Raw genomic sequence first — 20,177 nt, 5'->3', positions numbered from 1 at the left:
TCATACAACGAACGGTGGGAAGGGCAAGCGATGTGATTTTTCTTCTTTTTTCCTTCTTTTTCTTTCCTCACTTTTCTCTTTTTATTCTTTTCTGTTTGAATACAATATACTACCCAGACTATGGTTGATGGATGTGTTTTTCAATATATATATATGTCTTGATGTTTTATAGCATTTCATAATGGATTTTCATTTTAAAAAATTGCATTGTTTAAAATGAATGAAAATAATTTGAAAAGAAAGATTTCTTAATGGACAATGAACCACAGGCAAAACCTCACAATCTTGTCTTTTACAACAATATATATATTTATTTGTAAAATATAATTGAAAGCAATTTCTGTTCCTGTATTGCACAATACGCTGCCGCGAAACAAAGAATGTTCCTGACGATAAATTTTGATTCTGATATCCATTTATTGATTCTGATTGTGACTGCCAAATTTGACAAACATATTTAATTTTTTTTAAAAATTAGACATACAGCACTGTAACGGGCCAATTTGGCCCAACAAGTCCATGCTACCCAATTCACAAACCAATAATCTACAGCCTAGTATGTTTTTGAGCGCTGGAAGGAAACTGGAGCTCCCAGAGAAAACCCACGCAGACACAGGAGAACGTACAAACTCCGTTCAGACAGCACGGGATTCGCACGCAGGTGCAGTCCGAATTGCTGGCGCTAAAAAGGTATTGTGCTAACTGCTACGTCAACTGTGCTGCCATGATCTCTCATTAATAAAACCATCTACTGATCCAAATGACCATCTTGATTGATGATAATAGGTATTGACAGTGACATTGCAGATCGCAAGAATCAGTAACCTAAAATGTGGATTTAAAGTCCAGCGCTCTTGAAGCACAGATGATTTGCACAACTTGCTGATTTGATAAAGCAGTTAAACCATTGGAAACAGGGTAGTCACAAACTAAAATGAACTTCATCCTGAGCCGATTGTGATGGAAACCTGAAGCACAGTGCCATTTAAAATTATAACCACAGACATTCCAAACACAATCACAACATGAGGAAATTTTAAATGATCTGTAAACTCATTGAATTTTGTCTTTTTGTACTTTCATGTGCATGCATTTTCTACAACAAAACAAACAACATTTAGTGAGAAGAATTAGAAAAAATGCGAAACAGGCAGCGAGAAATGCCATCACATCGAGGCAATGATACTGTGGCCACGAGAGAGAGTGCGCCGCAGGACGCAAATGTTTAGCTCCTCCATGTCGTATTACAAACTCAATCCAGAATACCGATCTGTTCAGTGGACCCATTGGTTGGTCATGCTGAATTTGAAATAACTTCATTGCATTTTCTTTGTACCTAAGAGAACAGAAGAAGTTACTTTTCCGGTTTTGCCCCATTACTCTGTCCCAGTTGATGCCACACATCTGTAAATTAGCTTCCACTTGCATGGAGTCTTTTATTTAATTAAATTTCCCATTACAATTCAGAATATAATTGGACACTTTTACTTTCAAAGGAGATTCTTGCAGGCGTCAGAACTACTGTGCTTTGATATGATCCATTGGTGGTGGCATTGTTTAGATGTCTATCAGATGTCAGTTAGCATGCTTGCACTTCTGTGTGTCTGACACAGACACAAATCTGGAGCTGAGGCCTTCAGGTGAAGGTTCAGGGGTAGAATGTCAGGGATGGAGAACAGGCTGGAATTAGGGTGGGGGGGAAGGGGTGAACACAGCAAATCCTAAATAAAGACCAAGAATGAATTTTAAGGACAAGGGTGCTATATTTAGTCTTTAATGGTCCATGAGCCTCAAGGTGAAGGATTACAATATCATGGAAGTATTCTGCACAGAATACAACACCAAGGCAGCAAAGATCAAAGAAGGAGGTGATAAATTCACAATTGGCAATGTGGAATTATGGACAAGAAGAGAGTTTTGTTTAATGACCTTTGTTTGGTGAAACTTCTCCTGAATATTGCATTAGTTCAGCATATTGTTTTACTTTCCCCTGTACAATTCAATCTATTGAGGGAAAACAACTTCAGAAAATCAACAGGGTATTCGTGCATTTGGCCCACTTGCTCAATGGTCAACACTCTAGGTCACAGAGATCAAAAGTACTCAAATTACTGCTCAGTACATTGGCAGGATTTGAATTCCAAGGTCAATGACTTGAGGCTGAGTTTTGGTGAAATGGTTTTACTGTGTTCAGTTCTGATACCTGTTCTTCCTGGGTAGTGGGGTAAGCCAAACCTCAAACCAACATTTCCTGTGCATTTCCTCTTCACTGTTAAATCAAACTACTCCAAGTCAAGAAAGAGTAGAAGATGTATTCTGGATGAGGGACTCCGTAGCACCAAACTTGACCAAATTATTTGGATCCTGAAGGTTGTTGTGTCGTATACCTACCTTTGTCAGGAGGAGGAGAGTGGGTGGCAGGACCATCCGTGTGGCAGTAAGCCAATGAGAAGGTCAAAGGAGTGCAGCGGGGTGAGGTATAGGGAGTTGAAGAATGCAATGATGTGTCTAGTGAATAAAAAATAATTGGCAACTTCATGGTGGCTGAAAGAAATGAATAAGGCTATTCTTGTTTGTAAGTTGTGGTGAATCAATGCCATTACAAATGGTAACTCCATGAGTTCACAGAACCTTTTAATTTAAAATAGGTAACGATAGGATAAACCCCTTACTGGGAGGTGAAACTGAAGATATCCCTCCCTTTTATTAACAATGCACCAGCATGGTTCATGATCCTCGAAGAAAGTTTCTCTGCCCTCAGTGTGACGAGTCAGAAGGCGTAGTAAGATTGCCTGTTGTACAAGGTCTTTGAAGATTGCTGCTGCTCTCTGACAGCAGCTTTCCCTATAGATGTACTCATTAGTGGGGAGGTTTTTTCCTGTGATGTCCTGGGTTGTGTCCACTACCTTTTTGAGAGCTTTATGAGCCCTGGTCACTATGAATATAGCCAGAATACATGAATAGGATTAAAATAGAGTCAAGGGACTTCATAATGGACGAGGCAGATGTGTCTGGACATGGGATGACGAATGGGAAGTGGGAGTAAACATTGATGACCAAAAGTAGATGTTCCTGTTGATGGAGGGGGAAGGGATGAGCTGTTCGAAGGACCTGGATCACTTAAACAGGTGAGCTTTTGTGGGGTGAAGAAAGTACGGCTTGCACTCATCACAGACCTGACATGACCTGGTCATTTCACTGATGTCTTCTATTGAGTAGGGCAAGTTGCAGGACTTGACAAAATGAGCTATGCGGGTGACCGCTGGATGGCAGAGGTCATTGTGTATGGTCCGCAGTTGACCGATGTGTGCAGAGGCACAGCATCCCTTGAACAAAGCATCTGAAGGGTGGTTAACCACCCCTGGCCAGTAGGCGATGTCAAAATTGTAAGTAGAGAGTTCAATCCTCCACCTAGCAATTTTGTCACTCTTTATTTTTCCCCTCTTGCATTCCTGAACCTGAATGCTACAGAGCGCTGGTCCATGAGGAGCATAAGTCGACTACCAGCCAGGTAGTACCTCCAGTGCCTCATGGCTTCAACAATGGCCTGAACCTCCTTTTCCATAGACAGGTTCCGTAGCTCGTGGCCTTGAAGCATCCATGAGAAAAAAGCAACTGGCCTGCCCACCTGATTGAGAGTAGCGGCCAAGGGTATGTCCGAAGCATCACTTTCCTCTTGGAAAGGTACATTCTCGTCTACCGCATGCATGGTGGCTTTCACAATGTAACTTCAGAGGTAATTAAAAGCCATCTGGGCTTTGGCTGAAAGGGGATAAGTGGTGGCCTTTAAGAGGGGATGAACCTCCATGGCTTATTGAGGGACCCATTGGGTGTAATATGAGAAAAACCCCAGACATCTCCACAAAGCCTTTGTGGTCCCAGGGAGGGGAATCTCTAAGGGGGGGGGGGGTATCCTATCAGGGTCAGGGCCGATGGTGCCATTCTCCACCATGTAGCCAAGGATAGCCAGTTGTGTAGTCCTGAATACACATTTGTCAGAATTGTAGGTGAGATTCAGGGCTCTCGCCGCATGGAGAAAGCTCTAGAGATTGGCATCATGGACTTCCACGGTGTGGCCACAGATGGTGACATTGTCAAGGTAGGGGAAGGTAGCCTTCAACCCGTACTCGTCCACCATCCTGTCCATCTGCTGCTGAAAAATAGAGACCCTATTGGTAATACCGAAAGGAACCCTCCGGAACTGATAGAGTTGGCCATTGGCCTCAAATGCCGTGTACGGGCAGTCCTTGGAACTGATTGGCAGCTGGTGATAGGCAGCTTTCAGGTCGATGGTCGAATAGACCCGATACTGCGCGATATCATTGACCATGTCCGAAATGCGAGGGATGGGGTATGTGTCCAGGAGTGTGTATCCATTAATTGTTTGGCTAAAGTCAATCACTAACCTGGATATGTTTTCCCCCTTTACTACCTCCACTTGCGCTTTCCATGGGCTGGTGCTGGGCTCGATGATCTCCTCCTCCTGCAGGCGCTGGGTCTCAGCCTTTATAAACTCCCTATCTGCTGGGCTGTACCTCCTGCTCTTGGTGGTGATGGGCTTCTAATCAGCAGACAGGTTTGGAAAAGGGTGGGGGGCAGTGGGGGGGGGGGTTTCGATGTTCAGGATGGAGAGGTTGCAAGTAAGTTCTAGTTTTGAGGGCCCTCCGTTCTGAACCATTACCGGGTGTAGGGGAACAAGAAACTCCAAGGTCATGCTTTTAAGGCGTCACAGGAAGTCCAGACCCAACAATATTGGAGCACACAATTCATCTAAAATGTACAGGTGAAGTTTACAGAATTACCCCCCACAAACAAAAGGTGAACTATACAGGGGCCGCTGTAGCAGGAGCAGCTGGTCCTTGGAGGTGTTCAACCAAGTGTGCTCGTTCGTTGGTCTCAAGCATGTAGTTCTCAAGACTGGCTTGTTCCAGCAATTTGGCCAGCTTGATGTAGCTCGCGAGGTCCTTCCTTCCTGACTCAAGCAGTTGCTGCCTCACGTACCCTGAGTGGACCCCTTCGACCAGAGTGTCCTGGATCTGTTCATCTTCTTGGACATGGCTCGAAGCAGCCTTATTACGGCACTTCTTAGCCATCTTCCGCAGATCCAGCAGGTAGTCGTCAATTAACTCTCTGGGTTGTGCAGCGTAGGGTGAGCCGGTGCCTTGCTAGGTCCTTGCTCGGGGCCTCATACGTCGGGCAGTCTCAGACGACTGCGTACCCCTGCATTCCTACTCTAGAGACGAGCACCAATCTCTGAACAGGTCTGTATGGTAGATGTTCCTGGTTGTATTAAGGTAGGCCTAAAAGCAGTCTAGCCAATATGCAAACTCCTCAGCTGCGTCAGGGGACTGGGGGGGTCTATTAACAGCATACTGGGCTTGAGTAACACCTCCATCCTTGTTTGTAAGCTAATTAAATTGTGGAGTAGATAAAAGCTCACACTCGACTGGAGGGAGAACGAACACTTTTATTAGCTTACAACACAGGTAGGGTTCATGAACAGGCTTCAGAGGGGTTCTTGGTTTAGTGTAGAGCTCGTCGAAAGAACCAAAGACTTGTTGATCCAAACCAAGGCTTTTATTAGCAAAAGACCGGAGCTCTTCACAGGTGGCCGACCAGTCCGGAATGATCCGACCTGGCTAGGGACACAACCCTTTAAGGCCCAAACAATAGGTGTGGCTTAGCTCTCAGCCAATCGCTGTAAGCACAGTCTAGATACAGTAACTATATACACTATGTACATTGGTGATAGATCTGTACTATCACATTTAGTCAGGATACCAGGGTTATAGATGGACCCTGGGAGGAGGGGACAGGGGGCGGGAACAGTCACCAGTACAGGATACCTCTCGTTAATCCCAGTTCACTACAGTGATATAAGACAGAACAAGGTTCTTCCTGCTCACCCAGCAGAGAACCCCCAGATTTAAAGGGCTAATAAGGCAGACTTGTTCCTGAAATTATTAATATGTGCTTTGTTCCAGATCTGCATCTTACAATAGCCTGTCTTTCCCCTTGTATCTGAGCCATAGTCCAATGACCTGCATTCTTTAGTCAATTGGAAATTTATTCTGCTTGCTTGTTTTCCCTTACCTTGTGTCGTTGATTACAGTGTTGAGAGCATCAACCAGATCCTGTCTGGTCAACGTGGGAAACTGCAGGACCACGGCCACTCCCTTTGCTTTCATGTGAACCATGTTATCGGGCTGATCAGCGAATAGAGGAATGCCAATCATGGGCACCCCATGATAAATTGCTTCATAAATCCCATTGGTGCCACCGTGAGTGATGAATGCTCTTGTTTTGGGATGCCCTGTAAGTAAATTTATAGAAAATAAAAACTACACATTAAGCCTCACACCAACTAAACTGTGATTAGCTCAACTATCCTGCTGGTTAGACAGCTACCTCAACTAGCTGGTGAGGTCCCAACCCTGCCCAATGAATGCCAATGTATCAAATACCTTCTTCAGCATTTGTCCACTTGAGTCACGACTTCTAGGGAACTATGTACCTTAACCACCACTTCCCTCCCTCCCCTCCAGTCTCCATGTTCTATAACACTCTCCAGGGCCCTCATATTCACTGTACAAATCCTTTCCTGGGTTGACTTCCCAAAGTGCAACACCTATCACTTTGAAGAGCTAAATTCCATTTGCCACATATTGATCCATCTCTGCAGTGATCCAGAAAGTGTTTTAAAGTTTAGATATCCTTCCTTGCTGTCCTCTACACCACCAATATTGGTGGCAAATGCAAATGTACTAATCATGTTAATAAAACACAGAAAAGATAGAGGGATTCAGTAGATCCATCAGTGACTATAGGAGTCAAAGGTAGATACCTGTATCAGGCTGTTTCAGGCCTGAGGTCTTCATGGTATGAGTAGAAAGCAAGTGCCTGAATTAAAAGGCTGTGGGAAAGAAAAGGCAGGAGGACGAGAACAGACCAACAGAAAAAATGTGTTCGTTAGAAATGAATAGAGGAGGAAAGGTGAGAATCGATTAGGGGAGGCATTAGCTCTGAGAATGGAGGTTGTCCAGATGGGTTACAAGGTATTTTACCAATTTCCAAGTGGTTTCAGTCTGGCAGTGCATGAAATCATGGACAGACATGTAGGCATGGGAATGGGGTGAGGAACTAAAAAAGGTAGTCACAAGAATTCTCTGTATTGTGGACATAAGACCTAATATGAGGCTGTCCAGGTACCAATTCGAATTTCTTAAGATTGAGTTAGCAGTGGCCAGGAAATGGATTACAGTCTGATTCCGTTCTGGACATAGCCCGATGGAATGCGGAAATGCATATTTGTGTTCCCCTGGAGAAAATTACTTACAATTTAAGGAAAAAAAATACAATATCATGTAGTCGCACCTACATAGCGCAGCTCACCTATGCAACAGGAGAATCAGCCTCAGTGGTCGTGGACAGGAAAGCAACCGATGGCATCTTGCTGGGTTTTAGATGTGAGGCAAATCTCTCACCGGAAGCCCATGTCACTTCTACCCGCCGGATGCAGGGGTTAAAGGGATAGGGCGCAAATATTTGAATTTGGCTTTGGAGTGAAGGATTTCTCTCTGAGACATTGCTGGACTCTGCTAATTTCTTACACACTTCTCGCTCCACACAGCCAAGCTCCATTGCTTCATTGTGGCACACCCCTGCCATATTGGTGACCCCCCAACAGTTTAAAAGTGTTTGAACCCAAAATTAATGAGCAACGCTAACGCAGTTTCCCTGGAGCTGCCAGTATTCTGGACAACTCAGCCACTAGTATGGTTTCAGCAGGCAGAGGGTCAATTCCAGGTCAGGAACATGCTTGCAGACAAAGCCAAGAATGTAGTGGCTGTGCACGACCAAGAAACAATAGGCCGAATAGACCATTTTCTACAGCAGCCTCTAGAAAACAATGGATATAAACCACTTAAGGCCCTGTTAGAGATATTTGGCCTATCACACCACAAACAGGCTGAATGTTTATCCCGTAAAGACTACTTGGGTGACCTGGTGCTGTCAGCGTTGATGAGTGATATGCTGGAACGTGACCATAGACCATGGTCTGATTTTGAACAAATCTTTCTAGAACAGGTGCCCAAAGGTATCTACCTCTTTCTATCAGATGAGGACTTCATGAATCCATGAAGGGTAGCCAGATACACAGACATTCTTTGGGGCTCAAAGCAATATGACGCAGCCAGGGCTGAAATTAGTTCTGCGTCTCGTCCATGGACACAACTTCGACACACCCCAGCAACAAGACTGGTAGTGCTAACAACCAGTGATGGCGAAAGTTCTGGTTGGTGGGAATGCGGAATCTGCAGATGCTGACCACTGTGTCTGTTTCCAGGAAATGAACAGGCCAACTGTCGCTATTGGCTATGGTGGCTGGCCACTGGGATAGCCTTCTGTATGTTTGGGACAGATACTCTGTGTGCAGGTTCCTAGTAGACTCAGGTGCAGAGGTCATGTGTCCTCACACCCTTGGGCCATGGTACAAGGACAAGAAAGGCTGGACCGGACCTCAAGGCGGCGAACAACAGTATCATCCAGACCTATGGTATGCAAACCATCCTGATACAATTTGGTGCCAGCCATTTCAAATGGGCATTTACCGCGTTCATTGTATTGCAGCCTTTGCTGGGCATGGATTTCCTCTGTGTGCATGGTTTGTTAGTGGATCTTAAAGAATAACAGCTGGTCAACACCAAAGCTTTTCAGATTTTCTCCCTCGGGTGGCAAAATTGCCAGCTCCACACCTGGACATTGTAATGTTCTCTATTAACGAATTTGCCAGAGTATTATCAGAATTTCCTTCCATCATCACACCACAGTTTTCAACGGCAGAACCCAAATGTGGTGTGATGGATTTCATCCCCATGGAGGGACATCCCCTACATGCCCAGGCCTGGACAAGCACTGACTCACATAGAATGAGTTTCAAAGGATGGAGGAAATGGGGATAGTACAGCAGTCAGGCAGCCCGTGGGATTCTCCACTCCACATGGTTCCTAAATTGATGGGAGGATGTTGAATGATGCAACCACCTCTGATACCTGGTTCAGCACAAACAAGATTTCACAGCAAACTTACAAGGAGCACATATATTTTTGAAAATTGATCTGGTCAAGAGGGTATCAACAGGTCCCGGATCACCCAGCAGACACTCCAAAGATTGCCATCATCACCCCATTCAGCCTCTGAGTTCCTTCAAATGCCTTTTGGTCTTAAAAACGGGACACAAACCTTCCAGCACCTCGTGGACACGGAGATCATGGTTTGGATTTTCTGATCATCTATCTGGATGATATTCTGGTCACCAGCCGCTCCCACCAGCAATACCTGCTTATTTTCTGCTGCCATATCAACAATTTTGGATTCACATTCAACTCAGCAAAGTGTTGATATGGGTTGTCAACTATTGATTTTCCAGGTCATTGTATCAATTGCCAGTGCCATACCACTACCATCAAAGGTGGAAGTCATCCCACAATTTGCTATGCCTGACACAGTTAAAGGATTGCGGGAATTTGTTGGTTTGGTTCATTTCTACCACCAGTTTATTCCATCTGAGGCCCAGATCATGTCATCTCTTTTTTTCTTTGCTATTAAATCCAAAGAGGTTGAGCAGTCAGATGAGATGATGAAGGCTTTCATTGAAACAAAAATTGCCCTGGGCAAAGCTCACACCTCGTCCACCCATGAGTAGATGTCCCAACAGCCCTCACAGTGGATGCCTCTGAAGTGGCAGTAGGTGGTGTTCTGGAATGGCCAATGTAAGCCACTAGCCTTTTTCAGCCTGCATCTGAGCCCCCCAGAGATGAAATATAATGCATTTGTTAGGGAACGGCTGGCACTGTACCTGGCAAACCGGCATTTTCAAGGAAAGGGAGTTCACGATCTTCATGGATCACAAACCTCAAAGTGTTATTTCTGCAGGAAGAACAAGCACAGCAGGTCCCAGTGCTCGGCGAGAAAAGCCAGGTGCCAGAAGTGCTTTAAAAACGGCCACTTTGCTGTAGTCTGTTGCTCCAAAATGGCCACTGTCAAACACAGTGCCTTGTGTGAAGCCCAATCGTCAACCTCCCATTCAAACACTTCATCCTCGGAGCTCTTGTCCAATGAAAATGAGGGTTCCGCTACGTGGCAGAGCCTGATGTCACGGGGCAGATGCCGAGCGCAGAAGGTACAACCCACCCTCGCCGCAATGACATCCCCCCTCCTTTACGAAGCAATGTCCAACCAGGCCCCAGCCCCATCCTCAACGGCCACCGCCGCTACCAACCAGGGACCCGCCGCCGTTGCTGATCAGGGACACGCCACACCTGCTGCCGCTACCGACTGGGGACTCAACACCACTGAGACAGGAGACCAGGTTCCCGCAGCTGCCGACCGGGGACATGACGCTGCGACCGATGCTACCAATCCGGTACCCCCCGACGCTGCCGACCAAGGACCCGATGCTACCGACCCAGTAACCACCGCCGACATCCGCCTGACTGACCGCCCCACCACCGACAGCAAGCAGCGACCCCCAACGCTTACTGTTGGCTGGCCAACAACCCCAGCAGGCTGCAGGCAGCAACACCAACTCCGCGACACTGTCTCCTTTGGCCCAACAGTTTGCGTGACGTCATCACGCACACATTGTGTGACGTCATCACACAGGACTCCACTGTCCCCATTACAAGTCTTGGCATCAGTAACCTTAGACCAGGATTTTCCCCATCCCCTCACAAAAGCTCCGCTCTCTGTCTGTAACCACTCCACCCCAGAAACCTCCTGCCAGCAGCAGCCCGAGCCACCCGTCCCCGCACTCTGGGGCCTTACCTGTAGCCTCTCCACCCTCCGAGTTGCTCCGCCAGTGCTCTTCACAAACCTCACCCCTGGCTGGAAGCCTGTGGCCACCAAAAGCCGGCAATATAGTTATGAACACAGGAAATTTATCACAAGCAAGGTGCGCAGACTGCTGGACAAGGGCATTATCGAACCTAGCTCGAGTCCCTGGAGGGCCCAGGTGCTGGTTGTTAAAAACGGGGAGAAGCCGCGGATGGTGGTTGACTACAGCCAGAAAATCAACCGCTTCACACTTCTGGATGCGTACACCCTTCCATGGATCACGGATGTGGTGAATCAGGTCGCCTAATACCACTTATGTTTGGCTTATTATCAGCTCCCGATCCACCGAGAAGACTTACATTTCACAGCCTTCAAAGTGAATGGGCATCTGTATCAATTCCTCAGGGTACCCTTTGGGGTCATAAATGGCGTCACGGTCTTCCAGCAGGAAATGGACCGCATGGTGGACCAGAACGGGCTAACTGCTACTTTCCTGTATCTGGACAATGTCACCATCTGCGGCCATGACACGGAGGATCATGATGCCAACCTTGAGAAATTTTTTCAGACTGCAATTCAGCTGAACTTGACCTACAATTTCAACAGGTGTGTCTTCCAGACCACTCGGCTCGCAATTTTGGGTTGTGTGATGGAGAACGGGGTGGTCATACCAGACCCTGACCACATACGTCCACTCATGGACTTGCCATTTCCCCCACACCCAGAAGGCACTCAGACGCTGCCTGGGCTTTTTCTCCTACTATTCCCAATGGGTTCAACACTATGCCGACAAAGCACGGCCACTCATCAAGACCACCTCGTTCCCCGTCAACTGAAGCCAGAGCGGCCTTTGACCTCATCAAATCGGACATCGCTGCTACAACGCTGCACACCATCGACAATTCCATCCCGTTCCAAGTCGAGAGCAATGCGTCTGACATTGCATTGGCAGCCACTATGAACCAGGCCGGTCGGCCGGTAGCCTTCCTCTCCAGAACCCTCCAGGGTCCTGAGAGCCGACACTCCTCTGTCGAGAAGGAGGCCCAGGCCATAGTCGAAGCAGTACCTCACTGGCAGGGGCTTTACACTGCTGACTGACCAATGCACGGACTCCTTCATGTTTAGCAATACCCACCGAGGTAAGGTCAAGAATGACAAAATTGCCAGGTGGAGAATCGAGCTCTCACCTTTAATTATGACATACTGTATCGGCGTGATAAACTCAACGACCTGCCAGATGCGCTCTCCAGGGGGAGTTGCGCCACCATACAACTGGACAGACTGCAGAAACTCCATGAGAAGCTCTGTCATCCAGGGGTCACTAGGTTCCCTCACTTTATCAAAGCTCGCAACCAACACGATCGAGGAGATTCACTCCATGACCCAAGCCTGCCCGATATGCGCTGAGTGCAAGCCCCACTTCTTCCATCCGGAGAACACCCACATCATCCAAGCCACCTGCCCCTTTGAGCATCTCAGCGTGGACTTCAATTGACCCCTACCGTGAACCAACCATAATACCTACATCCTTACCACCATCGATGTGTACTCCCACTTCCCGTTCGCTGTGCCCTACTCGGACATGACTGCCTCTCAGTCATAGAGGCCCTGCACAGCATCTTCGCCATCTTCGGGTACCCCAGTTACATCCACAGTGACAGGGTGTCCTCGTTTATGAGCGCAGAGCTGCGGCAGTACCTTCTGGAGCATGGTATTGCTTCAAGCAGGACCACCAGCTATAACCCACGCAGTGATGGGCAAGTCGATAGAGAGAATGCCACCATCTAGAAAGCGGTTACGCTTGCCCTCCGGTCCAAAGGTCTCCCCACCTCTTGCTGGCAGTACGTGCTCACTAGTGCCCTACACTCCATCCGGTCCCTCCTATGCACCGTGACCAATGCCATCCCCCATGAAAGGATGTTCTCTTTCCCGAGGAAATCCAATTCGGGAACAACCCCGGATCCCGGACCGGTCCTCCTACGACGCCACGTCCAGTACTCAAAGAATGACCCCTTGGTTGACCGAGTGACTCTGTTCCATCCAAACCCGCATTATGCCTACGTTGAGTACCCGGATGGACAGTACGACACAATCTCAGTAAGGGACCTGGCCCAAGCCGGAGCAGGCGCAGCAGTGCCTTTAACCCAACCTCCCCCAAATCCTTCTCCCCCAGGTCATGTGCTTGAACACCACAACCCCACCAGCTCAAGCCAGACTGTCAAAAACGCCGTGGTGGAATTGAGCGATGTATTGGCCGCACCCTACGAGCCTGCCGGTGACATGACTCCAGCGACCCCAATCCCGGCACCACAGCGGTCACGCCAGATGGTCAGGCCCCCTGACCGGCACAGCCCCTAACTTCCATCCACCCCAGGGTCAGTTCTCAAAGAAGAGGTGAATGTGATAGTACAGATTCTATCACCAATGTGTATATGTACAGATTGTAGTATAGGATGACTGTGATTGGCTGAGAGTGTAGCCACGCCTACTGGCAGGTCTTAAAGGATTGCTCCTAGCCAGACCAGGTCATTCTGGACTGGTCGAGCAACATGTGATATGCTCCAGTCTTTTAGTTAATAAAAGCCTTGGTTTGGATCAACAAGTCTTTGGTTCTTTCGGCGCGCTCGACAGCTGAGACCCAGAGATTGCTTAAAGAGGAAGTGATTGAACCCAGTAAGAATCCGTGGGGAGCCCAGGTGGTAGTTATGAAAAATCACACTAAGAAATGACTATCAACCGTTACACTAACCTGGATGCCTACCCCCTGCCACACATCAATGAAATGATTAATCAGATAGCGCAATACAAAGTGTACTCCACTATTGACCTCAAAGCAGCTTATCACCAAATCCCCATTAAAAAAAGGGAACGACCTTATACGCCCTTTGAGGCTGATGGGGGTTATACCAGTTTAAAAGGGTACATTTTGGAGTCACTAATGGTGTGTCAGTGTTTCAGAGGGAAATGGATAAGATTGTTAGAACGTATGAGTTGCAGGGTACGTTTCTCTAACTGGATAATGTCATTATCTGTGAGAAAACACAGGCTGAGCATGACAACAACTTAAAGAAATTTTTAGCAACAGCTAAAGAACTTAACTTTAAATTTAACGAGGATAAATGTGCTTTCAACATGACACAGCTACCCATTCTGGGCTACATTGATCACAAGGGTGAAATCCACCCCAACCCAAAAGAATTGGCCCCCCTTAAAACCCCCATACTCAGCAAACGCCCTTAAAAGGTTATGTGATTTTTTTTCCTACTACTGCAAATGGGTACGTGACTATGCTATGAGAGCACGCCTTCTGTTTGACACTAAATCTTTTCCTCTCTCTTCAATGGTCTTGAAAGCTTTCGAGAGAATTAAAGCGGATATTGCCAAAGCTGCACTCTCGTCCATTGACGAGGATGTCCCGTTCCAAGTGGAAACTGATGCCACTGATTTTGCTTTGGCAAGAAACCTTAATCAAAAGGGCAGACCTGTGGCATTCTTCTCCTGCACGTTACACGGACCTGAATTTAAACATCCTGTGATTGAAAAAGAAGCCCAGGCTATTATTGAAGTTGTTAGCTACTGGAGACACTTTCTAGCCGGCAGAAAATTTACCTTGGTCACTGATCAAAAATATGTAGCCTAAATGTTCAGTACTAAACACAAAAGTAAAATCAAAAATGATAAGATGGCACGCTGGCGAATAGAACTCTCAGCTTATAATTATGAGATCCAGTACAGACATGGCAAGTTAAATGATTCCTCTCATGCATTGTCACGAGCTACTGCTGCTGCTCAGCTAGAGGGGCTAAAAGAGATCCATAGCAGACTATGCCACCAGGGGACATGAGATTCTTCCACTACATAAGGGCTAACAACCTTCTTTACTCTCTGGAAGAAGTCAGAAAACTGACTAAAAGCTGTCCTGTTTGCGCAGAATGCAAACAACAATACTTCAAAGCTCTGGAGGCTACTCTCATCAAGTCAACCAGACACTTTGAAAGGATTAGCTTAGATTTTAAAGGGCTGTTACCCTCCAACAACAAAAATGTATATTTCCTTACTGCAATCAACGAATATTCAAGATTTCCCTTTGCGATACCCTGCCCTGACATCTCGTCAGCGTCTGTCATTAAGGTACTTGACAGAATTGTCAGCATTTTTGGTTTTCCCAATTATATTCATACAGATAACGGCTCAGCATTCATGAGCGCTGAACTGCGCCAAGCCCTGCTACAAAAGGGGATTGCCACAGGCTGCACCACAAGCTACAACCCACAGGGCAATGGACAGGTCGAAAGGGCTAACGTTACAGTCTGGAAGACTTAACCTTGCTTTAAAGACACATGGTTACCCTGTTACCCGGTGGCAGGAGGTGCTGCCTGAGGCGCTACATTCTATTTGGTCTTTATCGTGTACTGCAACAAATCAAACACCTCATGAACATATGTTTGCTTTTCCTAGGAAATCAGGAACTGTGCTGGACTAGCCAGTCTATTTATCTGAGCCTGGAACATGCTGCTAAAGAGCCACGCTCGGATGCGTAAAACGGATCCTCTAGTCCAACTAGTTCAGCTACTGCAATTATGCTCATGTTAAATTCCCAGATGGGAGCACTGACACTGTACCCCTAAGAGATCTGGCCCCGCCTGGTTCGCCGCTTCCTCACACCCCTACTCAGAGTGAGCCTGAGAGGTTGGACTTACCCCCCCAGCCTGTGACCCCAAGTAAGCATTCAGATGGCTATGCTGAGGCTCCAGTGCCTCACGCTGGCGATTCTGGGGTGGGTCCAGACGTCCAACCTTCCCACACTACTGATCCAGGACCTGTATCAGTTCCCAAGGTTGCAAAGCGTACAAGGCCTGCACCGGTTCCTCTGAGAAAGTCAACTTGAATTTGTAAACAACCTGAGAAGCTGCAGTATTTATAATACGTCTCATTATATTTTGATTGCTTTGCTAGTTACTGGCGTATTTTGGCTGTCAGATAATTCTCAATGCCAAATATGGTATCCATGTATTTCTTGCTTAAGTTTTACCTAGCAACTGTCCTTTTGATTTTAACCCTTCTTCTGTCAGGGGAAGACAGTGGTGAATCTCTGCTAAGCTGCCTGTCTCCCCTCTGGCAAGCCTTGCTGTACTAACATTGGCTGTGCATTATCTCTACTGTTAAAGACACTCCCCTTGGGTATAACCGTGTATGCACCCATTGTCTTTCATTATTATACCATACGTTTTTGCTAATAAAAGCCAAGAATATTGTTTGACCACATCGTCTTTGTCTACTTCATCAGCTGGCCCTAAAGCCACTTTGTTCTGCCTCTTTGGATTCTTTGTGGCACATTAAGTAGCTGGGTTGGGGTGAATCTTGAGGCCAGGTAGCAAGAGCCGTGTCCACATCAGTCTAGGGGTGGGGGCATGTAATTATCTTGATCCTAACTGTTGAATGTGTATATTCATGTAATTTCCCCCAGTCTTCCCTTGGCTCCTCCCTCGTTATCCGAAGTGTACATTTACCCCTTAGGTATTGTGTGTGTATGTATCTAGAGGTTTGCGCAACATATTGTCCCTGTTACCCCATTTGCATCCCCAAAATAAACATGTGCTTTGTACCCCAACTTTGGTCTGGTTCTTAACCTGTGGGACCCACCAAAATCCAAAGAGCACGGTTGTTTGAATCACAGGTATTTGGTTTTGGAGCAAATTAGTTCACACTGAGACATTGTTGGACTCTGCTCGTTTCTTTCACTCTTCTCACTCACCACAGCCAACCTCCATTGCTCGTTGTGGCACACCCTGCCATGATATGTTTTGGCAGTTATGGCAGTCATATTTACAAATACAGGGTTGAATGATTTAGTCACTCAAACTACTTTCTTCTCCCATGTTTGAGATCTAGGTTTAAAAAAAAACTGGACTTTCTGAACTGGAATCTGGATCTCAACAGTTCCTTTTTCTTTCCTTCCTCTATCTATTTATTTTTCTTCATTCTATTATTTATTATTTATTTGTTCTTTTCTTTGTGAGGGTTTTTTGTTTGGGGAGGAGGGATGGGGTCTTTTCTGTTTTGGAAATTTGAACAATCTGTATCAATGATTCCTTTTCATTTATTTTATATATTTGTGATGGTTAATCCTTGATCAAAAAACTAAAATTAAATATAAAAAAAATAATTCTCTTGCCTCAGAGACATCTCTGCGCTGGCACCTGGGAGTGAACATACCATCCGAGAGCCTCTATCCTTTATTTTTTTTTTAAAATTAAAAAATTTTTCACACTGTGAACCATAACAATCAAAATACATACAAACATTTCCCTCTTAAATATACACAGTGGCATTTTCTCCCCTTTTTCCCCCCTACCTTCCCTCCCCCTTTCCCACCCCTCTCCAAACCCACCAAACGTTCAACATATACAGTACAATAGACCCATTAAACAATGTCATCACACAATGAAAATAAACAAGAAAATTGTGTCATCTACTTTTACAGACTGGATCAAGTCATTTTGTCTTCTTCTCATTCTATCATTTTAGGGGTTGGAGGTCCGAGGCAAGCCCTCTCTGTTATGTTCTTTGTACGGTTCCCAAATTTGTTCAAATAATGTGACTTTATATTTTTAATTATATGTTATTTTTTCTAATGGAATACATTTATTCATTTACATGTACCATTGCTGTACTCTCAGGTTCTCTTCTGATTTCCAAGTTGACATTATACATTTTCTTGCTACAGCTAAGGCTATCATAATAAATCTTTTTTGTGCTTCATCCAGTTTGAGGCCTAATTCTTTACTTATATTACTTAGAAGAAACATCTCTGGATTTTTTGGTAAGTTGCTTTTTGTGATTTTATTTAATACCTGATTTAGATCTTCCCAAAACCTTTTCAATGCCCAAATTGCATGTACTCTTGTTCCTGTTTCCTTCTTACAGCAAAAACATCTATCTGATTCTGTTGGATCCATTCTTTTAACTTTTGGGGTATGATATATAACCTGTGTATCCAATTATACTATTTCATGTGTAACCTTGTGTTTATTATAATCTTCATCGTTCCAGAGCATAACTTTTCCCATGTTTCATTTTTAATCTTTATGTTTAAATCTTTTACCCACTTTTGTTTGGGTTTATAGCTTATTTCATCATTTTCCTTCTCTTGAAGCTTGATGTACATGTTCGTTATAAATATTTTAAATTATCATTGTGTCTGTAATCACATATTTAAAGCTGCTTCCTTCTGGTAATCTCAGTTTGTTTCCCAATTTATCCTTTAAGTAGGCTTTCAGTTGATGGTATGCAAACATTATATCATGAGTTATTCCATTTTTCTACTTCATTTGTTCAAATGTTAATAATTTATTTCCCAAAAAACAATTTTCTATTCTTTTAATTCCTTTTCTCTCCCATTCTCTAAAGGAAAGGTTATCTATTGTGAAAGGGATTAGCTGATTTTGCCTCAATAATAATTTTGCTAGTTGCAAATTTTTTTTTCCTTTCTAAGTGAATATTCTACCATATATTGAGTATTTTGCACCAGCTTTTCATCCCACTTATAAAGTACATGTTCTGGTACCTTCTCCACTATTTTATCTAGCTCTATCTTAGTCCAATCTGGTTTTTCCCTTGTCTGGTAAAAATCTGATAAATACCTTAATTGTGCTGCTCTATAATAATTTTTAAAGTTTGGTAACTGCGAACCACCTTGGTTGTACCACTCTGTTAATTTATCTAACGCTATCCTCGGTTTCCCCTCTTTCCATAAAAATTTCCTTATTATTCTCTTTAGTTCATTGAAGAATTTCTCTGTTAAGGGAACTGGTAACGGTTGAAATAAGTATTGTATCCTTGAGAAGACAATCATTTTTATGCAATTTACCCTCCCTTTCAATGTTAGCGGTAATTCTTTCCAATATTCTAAGTCTAGTAATTTCTTCATTAATGGCAGATAATTTAATTTGTATAGGTCGGTTAAATTATTATCTAATCTAATACCTAGGTATCGGATTGCTTGTGTTTGCCATTTAAATGTTGATTCTTTTTTAAATTTTGTGTAATCCGCATTACTCATTGGCATTGCTTCACTTTTATTTACGTTGATCTTGTACCCCGATATTTCTCCATATTCTTTCAATTTCTTATGTAATTCTTTTATTGATAATTCTGGTTCTGTTAAGTATACTATGATGTCAGCTGCAAAAAAACCGATTTTATACTCCTTCTCCTTTATTTTTATCCCTTTTATTTTATTTTCTGTTCTTATCAGTTCTGCCAATGGTTCTATTCCTAAAGTGAACAGTGTGGGAGATAGTGGACATCCCTGCCTAGTTGACCTACTTAATTTAAATTGGTTTGATGTATATTCATTTACTGTCACCTTCACCAATGGTCCATTATATAATGCTTTAATCCAATTAATATATTTTTCTGGTAGATTGAACCTCTGTAATATTTTGAATAAATATTTCCATTTTACCCTGTCAAAGGCTTTTTCTGCATCTAAAGCAATGCCCACTGTTGGCATCTTATTTCCTTGAACTGCATGAATTAAATTAATAAATTTCATCTTTTCTTAATAAATCCAGTTTGATCTTGTTTTACTACAGTCGGCCAATCTGTTTGCTAATAATTTTGCTATTATCTTATAATCTGAATTAAGTAGAGATATTGGTCTATATGATGCTGGTATTAGTGGATCCTTCCCCGTCTTTGGTATTACTGTAATTATTGCTGTTTTACATGAATCTGGCAAGTTTTGTGTTTCTTCTATCTGGTTCATTACTTCCAGGGGAGGAGGAATTAATATCTCTTTAAATGTTTTCTAGAATTCTATTGGGAATCCATCCTCTCTAGACATTTTAATGTTTGGCAGCTTTTTTAATCTATCCTGAACTTCCTCTATTTCAAATGGTTTTATCAGTTTGTTTTGCTCCTCTTATTGCAATTTTGGCAGTTCAATTTTACCTAAAAACTCTTCCATTTTATCATCTTTTCGCTCATTCTCAGTTTGGTAAAATTGTTCATAAAATTCCTTAAAGTTCTCATTAATCTCCATTGGATTATATGTAATTTGTTTGTCCTTTTTCCTTGATGCAAATACAATTCTTTTAGCTTGTTCTGTTTTAAGTTGCCAGGCTAATATTTTGTCCTTTTTCTCCTGGCTCATAATACTTTTGCTTCATTTTTATTATGTTCTTCTCCACCTTGTATGTTTGTAATGTTTCGTATTTTATTTTTTTTTGTTTGCCAATTCTCTTCTTTTTGTTATATCATCTATTGTTACTAGTTCTTTTTCTGTACTTACTCTCTCCCTTTCCAACTGTTTTATTTCCTGATTGTAGTCCTTTTTC

General features: G+C 44.1%; 1 protein-coding gene across 2 annotated transcripts in view; it reads right to left on the bottom strand.

Moving 5' to 3' along the window:
• Positions 1–291: 291 nt before the first annotated feature.
• Positions 292–20,177, bottom strand: part of LOC138739019 (UDP-glucuronosyltransferase 2A1-like) — a 53,510-nt gene continuing 33,624 nt past the window's right edge. For both annotated transcript variants that reach the window (XM_069890362.1, XM_069890372.1), the window contains 2 exons: positions 6,094–6,313; positions 292–1,336 (listed from right to left, as the gene is read on the bottom strand). In XM_069890362.1, coding sequence (XP_069746463.1) covers positions 1,054–1,336; positions 6,094–6,313 — 503 coding nt within the window. In that variant the 3' untranslated portion in view covers positions 292–1,053. The remainder of the gene's footprint in view (positions 1,337–6,093; positions 6,314–20,177) is intronic.

Source organism: Narcine bancroftii, chromosome 1 (assembly GCF_036971445.1).
Source record: "Narcine bancroftii isolate sNarBan1 chromosome 1, sNarBan1.hap1, whole genome shotgun sequence".
Classification (NCBI taxonomy): domain Eukaryota; kingdom Metazoa; phylum Chordata; class Chondrichthyes; order Torpediniformes; family Narcinidae; genus Narcine; species Narcine bancroftii.
This window is presented reverse-complemented; position numbering and strand designations above follow the sequence as displayed.